The 8,335-nt window shown below is 45.7% G+C and overlaps 2 protein-coding genes across 2 annotated transcripts; both read left to right on the top strand.

Moving 5' to 3' along the window:
• Positions 1–248: 248 nt before the first annotated feature.
• On the top strand, positions 249–5,043 carry LOC100383020 (Transcription factor-like protein DPB). The gene is made up of 9 exons (NM_001175699.1): positions 249–683; positions 1,359–1,435; positions 1,776–1,819; positions 2,459–2,536; positions 2,620–2,766; positions 2,845–2,913; positions 3,622–3,720; positions 3,846–3,916; positions 4,519–5,043. The coding sequence occupies exons 1-9, from the start codon at positions 346–348 to the stop codon at positions 4,757–4,759; spliced, it is 1,164 nt and encodes a 387-aa protein (NP_001169170.1). The 5' UTR covers positions 249–345; the 3' UTR covers positions 4,760–5,043.
• A 771-nt stretch (positions 5,044–5,814) lies between these two features.
• Positions 5,815–7,678, top strand: LOC103639570 (peroxidase 44-like). Its single transcript, NM_001326464.1, has 2 exons — positions 5,815–6,057; positions 6,165–7,678. Exons 1-2 carry the CDS (start codon positions 5,845–5,847, stop codon positions 7,278–7,280), a joined length of 1,329 nt encoding a protein of 442 aa, NP_001313393.1. The 5' UTR covers positions 5,815–5,844; the 3' UTR covers positions 7,281–7,678.
• The last annotated feature ends 657 nt before the right edge of the window (positions 7,679–8,335 follow it).

The following is an 8,335-nucleotide window of genomic DNA, read 5'->3' on the forward strand; positions in this document are numbered from 1 at the left end:
CGACGCCAAGTCGCCAACGTCGTCTCGTCACGACTCACGACACATGCGGAACTGTCAAAAAAATGCAGCGACTCTATAAAAGTGAAGGAAGCGAAACAAACGGCGCAAGCCAAAAGAAAAAAAAAACCTGAAAAGAAAATTCGAGGTCCCGTGCCTGCCCGCTCTCTCGACGATTTCCATCTCTCCCTCCATTTTGCCCCCTCGCTCTTCTCTTCACTTCCTCCGCTCCGCTTGCTGTCTCCTAGTCCTTCCCTTAGGGTTTGTCCAGCTCCGCGCTCCGCCTCGCTCGCTAGCTCCCTCTCTCGTCGATCCCACGGCCCCGATCAGCGCGATCTCCGCGCGGCCATGGTCTCCGGCGCGGCGCACAACCCGGGCGGGGGCGCCGCCGCCCAGACCACCCAGCGCTCGCCGCCGCAGCTGGGGGCCCGGACGGCCCTCGCCACGCCGCCGCCGGTCTCCGGCGGCGCTGCGCACTCCGCGTCTACTAGCGGCGGCACCGCTGGTTCACCACCGTCCAGCCGCAGCGAGCAGCACGCCCCCGACGGTGCTGTCAAGGGTCCCGCCCTCGGCACTGCGCCCGCAGCGGCGGCGGCGTCCACGCCTGCCAGCGACAGCACGTTCCTCCGCTTGAATAATCTCGACATCAACGGCGACGACGCGCCGTCGTCGCAGGCTCCCACGAGGTTGGTTTGTGCAAACCTGTGCCGGATGGGTATATGATTACAGGTCCCGTCCACATGAAGCTCATCTTATGTTGGAGATAGGCATGGATACAGACATACAGTATGTCGACCATGAGAAAGGTTGTACCTACTGGAGGTACAGGAAAGTTTCTGTACAGTAATGTGTGTCATGACGAACCGTTAGCTGCTGTTATCTGGACGAGCGTGCTTGGTGAAGGGTCTTCTGTGGCCATTTTCATGTCTGCAAGCATGATTTTACTGCAAAGCATGTACTGGCTCAAGTTTTGTAGGTTTCGATTCCTAATAATGTCAGCCTTGCTAGATAAGATGAGCTTTTTAAATGGCCGACTAAATGCAATGTGTTGTCTATTTGAAGTATACGCCCATGCTAAACTGTTATACTGGCCATATTGCTTGTATTGTTCTACAAGTGTATAAAATTGAACCTTACAGCTAACAATGTACAATATACTTTTGCCACCGTTCATCTGGTTTGTCTTGTCTCATGATGATGCTGTTTGTAGGCTGGCTACACAGACTCTTGTGTACTCAGAGCTACTTATTTTAGTAAATAGGTTGAAAATTAATAGCAGGGGTTTCCACTTCTTAAGAGACTCTTTTGTATCCTTACTTTTAGTTACTTATCTAAGCTTTTGGGGCATTGAAAAACTGCAGCAAGAAGAAAAGGAGAGGCACACGGGCAGTGGGTCCTGATAAAGGAAACCGGGGACTGCGCCAGTTTAGTATGAAAGGTGAGACACCTCCTCCATGTTATACTTCTATATGTCAGTTATCTTTGAAAGTTAAGATAGGAGTATAGTGCAAAAGTTAACATTTAGGCAGTTAAAATATGCCATCTATGTTTCCATCACGTCAGAGCATCCATTTTTTGATACACCTGTAGTATTGTCTTTTCACATAAAAGTTAACTCGTTAGAGGTCAGAACTAATAATAGTGTTATATAGGAAACCAAATTTACATCTAGTGTCAAATAGGGAAGATTTATATTTTGAGGGCCAAGACAGAAACCAAGAAATTTACTAGTGTCAAATAAGAAATCGTCTTCCCTATTTTCATTTGTTCCTTTGCAGTTTGTGAGAAAGTTGAAAGTAAAGGGAGAACAACATATAATGAGGTCAGTGCCTTCTCATTCTAATATTCCAATTTATTTTCTTGTTATGCGAATAGTGTGCTGCTCAGACCACCTAACTAACTCAGCTAGAGGCTTCACTTTTCTTCTGATAAAAAACGTCGCAAATTTGCACTGTTTCTTTTATTCCTTTGCATGTATTACTTCTATGCTCCACCTTTGAAGATTTGATCCTCTATTTCGAAGAGGAGGTAAGGTTAGATACCCTGTAAAAGTAAAAACCTAATGTCATTATTTGTACCAGGAAGATCTGACCATTTGATCATTAAACTGGCTTGTTCATAGGTTCAAGCGTACAAACTGTTACACTTGTTTCTCTGGTTTTACGACAAATGATCAATAGAGGGTCCCATTAACATTACTCGCACAGCGCCACAGACACACTAAAACTTGATGGCATTATATAGAGAGGACAAAAGTAACTGTTGATCATTGACCAGACTACTTCATATCCATGCTGGCCCCACTTTGAAAAGTGAAAATGAGAGTATTAGTGTATTACTACTGTACATTGTTTTATCTACATGTTTTTTTGGTTTTGCAAATAACAAAAATCCTGTAGGTTTAGTGCTGTCTGTAGTGATACTAAAATTTTGAATTCATTTTATCCTCTTTATTTAACAGGTGGCAGATGAACTTGTTGCTGAGTTTACAGACCCCAATAATAATATTGAGGCACCAGACCCTGATAACCCTAATGCGGTAAGAAATGTGGCTTCAACTTGACATGAATTTATTTATTTAATCTGAAATGTGCTTGGTCCTTACTGCATGTTAACATGCAGCAACAATATGATGAAAAAAATATTCGACGAAGAGTTTATGATGCTTTAAATGTTCTGATGGCTATGGACATTATATCTAAAGATAAAAAGGAGATCCAGTGGAAGGGCTTGCCGCGGACTAGTATAAGTGATATTGAAGAATTGAAGGTTCTTTTCTCTTAGCAATGCATTTTGACATTTGATTTGCTCATGTTATTTTATCCACTGCTTTATCCTTTTTTACAGACTGAGCTTGTGGGACTGAAAGGTAGAATTGAGAAGAAAAGTGTTTACTTACAGGAGCTACAAGATCAAGTAAGGATATGACATCGTTTTCCTCTTCCCACCTCTGCTTCATACATCTGTAACTTATATATATATATATATATATATATATTATATGACACAATCCTTAAAACAAAAGAGCTGATGGTATTGTATACTTCGTTTCATTGTGGCCTTATACAAGTCCACAACTAAAGTCTCAGTGGAGAATAAATACATAATCTTGTGTGCCATCCTTAATTTTCCTAGTCTCAGTGAAGGACAGACCTAGCACAGTGGTGAGAAGCCTGATTGTTAGTTGTCTGATTGTTTCTTATGCTTCATATTTAGTGTAACTCGGTGTCATTGTCGGTATATGTTGTCCACAGTATACACCATATCGAGGTTCACCACTCTGGCTTCTGTGCTGGTTTAGATTTGTAGAAAACATAAGTTAACATTTTTATACAGTTGGCACATTCAATAAGCTGTAGCAGGTTGGCTCCTGGACCAGCTAGTTATTGCGTGCACTCTGCCAGAAAAATGGTGAAATTCCATATTCTAATTTTACTGAAAACTTGGTGTGCCATCATCATTCCTAACTTTATTTGTCAATTGTCAAAGTATTGATTCACAAAAAACATGTGCAATAATTATTTCTTTGTATTTTATGCTTGCCTTTTCTTACAACCACTATTTATTATCAACTACCAATTTGTGATTTTCGTATCTGTGGGCTGTTTTTTTTGGCATATCAAGTATGTAGGTTTGCAAAACCTGATTCAACGAAATGAGCAATTATATGGTTCAGGAAACACACCTTCTGGTGGAGTGGCTTTGCCATTCATCCTAGTCCAGGTGAATACGTTTTTAGTCCTATGTTCTGTTGCCTTTGTACATAATGCACTAAATGAAAGTGAATTCGATCTACTTCTGCACATGGTTTAGATCTAAATGCTGGATATTTATTCTTTTGCTTGCAGACCCGACCTCATGCAACCGTGGAAGTTGAGATATCAGAAGATATGCAGCTGGTTCATTTTGACTTCAATAGGTGAGACTGGGAATACTTTCAGTCTTTCTTTGTCAAATGTGGCTATCACTTCGATTGATCTTTAGTTTGAAAGTTTGCTGGTGGGAACATCACATATTCACATCACTTTTTTATATATGCTTGCTGTAAAGGGGACCTGCAAATTGTGCAATGGGGGAACCATCATGTTCATTATTGTTCAATGTGAAAATTATTTGCTTTAACTGTTGGCTGTCTTAGAATAATTTTGGTGACATGCAGAATAGGCTCTAATTTTAACCTGAAGATTCAACTAAACTAATTTTTATTTTTGGCAATGATGCAACCAGTATCAATGCAAATACCATTTGGTTCTCAGGGTAGAGTAATTGTACTTTTGGCCCTTTTGTGTCTGTTTTGTATGAGAATGGTGTGCAACCGTGCAAGTGTGCAACACTAGCCTAAACTGGACAAAGAAGCACCCACCAGGATTCTGAATTCCATATAGAAATGATAAACTATGAACATCATTTCAGTGATAGCTCTGTGAATGAATTGTCTAAATAGAATTTGTGCATATGTTTCTAAGATTGACTCAAAGATTTTGTTGTATTCTTTTCTAATTTTATATTCTGAAACTGCAGCACTCCATTTGAGCTGCATGATGACTCATATGTCCTAAAGGAAATGCGGTTCTGTGGAAGAGAACAACATGATGGAACTCAAGAGTCGATATCAAATGGAGGTGAGAGTTCAAACGTGTCAAATATTTATTGGCAACAAGCACAGCGTATGGAGATGCCAAACAATGGCACAGTTAGGTTATCAAGCTCACCGCCTATTCCAGGGATATTAAAAGGGCGTGTGAAGCACGAGCAGCACTAGCGCTTCGGTTTTGGTTAACTGGCGTTGTCGTCCTGAGAGCAGTTTGTTTTATTACTTTTCTCCGTTGTGTAAAGCGCCTGTAAATTATTAGGCAAGGGGGAGGGTAGTAGCTCTGATCTGATTTAGCTCTGATTGGTAGAACGACGGGTGTAACTATATCCTTGATTCGGTTCTCTCGGTATGGTTGAGAAAAGGGTTGACATGTAATTTGTAGAGCATTATAAAAACTAAAATTGTTGATGTCTTCTGGGGCTGCGTGCTTCGTTCTGGGCACAAGCATATTTATTTCCTGTTCCTTTTTCTTCTCTCTAAAGCCTTGTTCGGTTAATTCCGTTATCCATAGATTGGATGAGATTGAAAAAAAATTAAGAAAGAGTTTGACTTATTTGGAATTTAAACCCAGTCAATCTCACTCAATCCACATGGATTGAGAGCTAACCGAATAAGGCCTAATATGATAATCCGAAGGTCAAATTACACCTACGTGATGAAGAGAATAGACAACTAAGAGGTTAATAATATAGTTTATAGTAAGTTGTTGGCATGTTACATATAGCTAACTAATAATTTAGTCATATAAGAGCAAGCCAAATAATATAGGTGACTGCTGGCTGTAACACATGTGTATAACATATACTCCCTCCGTTTCTTTTTATTTGTCGCTGGATAGTGTAATTTTGCACTATCCAGCGACAAATAAAAAGAAACGGAGGGAGTATCTATTACATTAATGCATGATGCACTGCATCTACTAGCTCTAGTGCCACATGCGCTATATCTAACAGCCATTCCTTTGCTAAGTGCCCCGGCCGGCTATGAATAATCCCAGCGACATTCGTGTGCATCCTCCTGTTGTAGTGGAGGAGGCTCGCGACAAGGCGGCCCCGGCCACGGGAGTACGGGACGATGGAAAACCCCCTGCCCCTTCCTATTATTACACCGCGAGAGAGAGCCGCTCGTCGCGTTCCAGGCGTGTCCACCGCTCCGCCTCTCTCGGAGGCTGACGACCGGCGGTATAAGCATGGCCCGGACGAGCCCTAGCATCGCACCGAGCCCTTCTCTCATCTCTGCGTGCAGCGTGCGTGATGGACGCCTGTCTCCGCCTCGGCTTCTTCCTCCTCCTCGTGGCCGCGGCGTTCGCGCCGCTGGTCTCCGCGCAGCTCTCGGCAGATTTCTACAAGACGTCGTGCCCCGACGCCGAGAAGATCATCTTGGGCGTCGTCGAGAAGCGGTTCAAGGCGGACCCCGGCACGGCCGCCGGCCTCCTCCGCCTCGTCTTCCACGACTGCTTCGCAAACGTACGTAAACGACTTGCTAGCCGTCGTCGACTCGTCGTACGCGCGTTGCTTAGTGGTAGCATGCAATGCATGCAGCGCGTGACTGTATTGTGCGTGTCTCCGTCCAGGGCTGCGACGCGTCCATCTTGATCGACCCCATGTCGAACCAGGCCTCCGAGAAGGAGGCGGGCCCCAACATCTCCGTCAAGGGCTACGACGTGATCGAGGAGATCAAGACGGAGCTGGAGAAGGAGTGCCCCAACGTGGTGTCGTGCGCGGACATCATCTCGGTGAGCGCCCGCGACTCGGTGAAGCTGTCGGGAGGGCCCGAATACGCGGTGCTCCTGGGGCGGCGCGACTCGCTCGTGTCCAACCGCGAGGACGCCGACAACCTGCCGGGCCCGGACATCGCGGTGCCCAAGCTCATCGACGAGTTCGACAAGCAGGGCTTCAACACGGAGGAGATGATCGCGATGCTGGGCGGCGGCCACAGCATCGGCGTCTGCAGGTGCTTCTTCATCGAGACCGACGCCGCGCCCATCGACGAGGCGTTCAAGAAGAAGATCAGCGACGCCTGCGACGGCAAGGACTCGGGCTCCGTCCCCATGGACTCCACCTCGCCCAACGACATGGACGGGAGCTACTTCGGCCTGGTGCTGGAGAAGAAGATGCCCCTCACCATCGACCGCCTGCTGGGGATGGACAAGACGACGGAGCCCATAGTGAAGGCCATGTCGGACAAGACTACCGACTTCGTCCCCATCTTCGCCAAGGCCATGGAGAAGCTCAGCGCCCTCAAGGTTCTCACGGGGAAGGACGGCGAGATCAGGAAGACGTGCTCCGAGTTCAACAACCCGCAGAACACCAGCGGCAGCACGTCGGTGATACGGATCAGCTCCATCGACGCCGACCAGATGGCCGGCCTGTCGCAGCCAGGGTCGACGTCCAGGAAGGTGGGCGGCCGCGCGGATGTCAGCACTCCCACCGCGGTGGAAACGCCCGCCATGGCGGCCACTGAGGCGGCCGCCAAGGTTCCTGGCGGGGTGGTCGTCAGCGCCGGAGACCAGGATAGGTCCGGCTCCGGCCCGAAGCTCCGCGGCAGCGGGGGACCTGTAGTGAACCCGGTCCCGGCGGCGCCCGGCGGCGCCGAGGAAGCTGCCAAGCAGCAGGAGGTGACGGACCTGGAGGAGAAGAAGAAGAGGAACATGGCCAAGCTCCGCGGCGCCGGTCAGGCCAAGCAGTAGATGGATCATCGGAGTAGGTGTTCGGGCCTTCGGGGTGCCACTGCCACTGTGCCAGGCCGCGCGCGCCGTTTCGCTGTGCGCGTGCTCCTCTCGTCATCTTGTCACCCAAGTCATATTTTTTTTCTCTCTCTCTCTGTCCCTTTCGTTTGTGCAAGAAGGGACGAGCAAAGTACCTACCGCAGCGGATTACTAAATTGTCTAATTACGCAATTGTCGTGTCGAGTTTACTAAAGATGACCACAGGTACCTTCTTGGTGTCCCCGGTCGGTCAGGAGAAGTCCTGTGGAGGCATGCTCAAGTTTAGTATATCGCTTTTGCTTAATAATTGTCTGCGTGCAAAACTACGTGAGGATGTGGTAATGAATCGTTAATGTAATAAAGTATTTAAATTTGACATTATTTCATACGCGTGTTTGAATATCTTGGATACTTTGTTTTGTTATACAAAATTGGGTGGGACATTATTTCTCGGCTGGAGCTCTCCTAGGTCGACAACTCCTTGCACTTTGATCGAGCTCTCAGGCCCCCAAGGCCCGAACGAAGCTGACTCAAACAGGAATTTAGAGGTGTTTGAATGCATAGAGATAATAGTTAGTATCTAAAATTAGTTAGAGATATTCAAACACCCTAGCTAATAGTTTAGCTATTAGCTATTTTTAGTAAATTAGCTACTAGTTGGCTAACTATTTGTTAGCTAGCTAATTCTACTAGTGATAACTTCAACTTAAGACCCTAACTAACTAACTAACTAACTATTAGCTCTAATACATTCAAATACCCCCTTAGACCCTATTTGGGATAACTTCAACTTAAGAAAATTTAGTGGAATTGGTGGAGCATATCATTATGTGCTCCAGAAAATAGTAGAGCCCAAGTTGTAAGCCTTTAGAAGATATTTAGATAAGTCATTTTGTTTATTATTCAGATTAAAAATATTTTTAAAACTATCTAAATTGATATGATAAACTATAGCTCTACACTGGATCTGAAACTTGTAGCCATCCTAAATACCCCTTTAGCTTCTCTTTCTTAGAAGCGAACAATCTGTGATCTAT

This window comes from Zea mays, chromosome 9 (genome assembly GCF_902167145.1).
Source record: "Zea mays cultivar B73 chromosome 9, Zm-B73-REFERENCE-NAM-5.0, whole genome shotgun sequence".
Classification (NCBI taxonomy): domain Eukaryota; kingdom Viridiplantae; phylum Streptophyta; class Magnoliopsida; order Poales; family Poaceae; genus Zea; species Zea mays.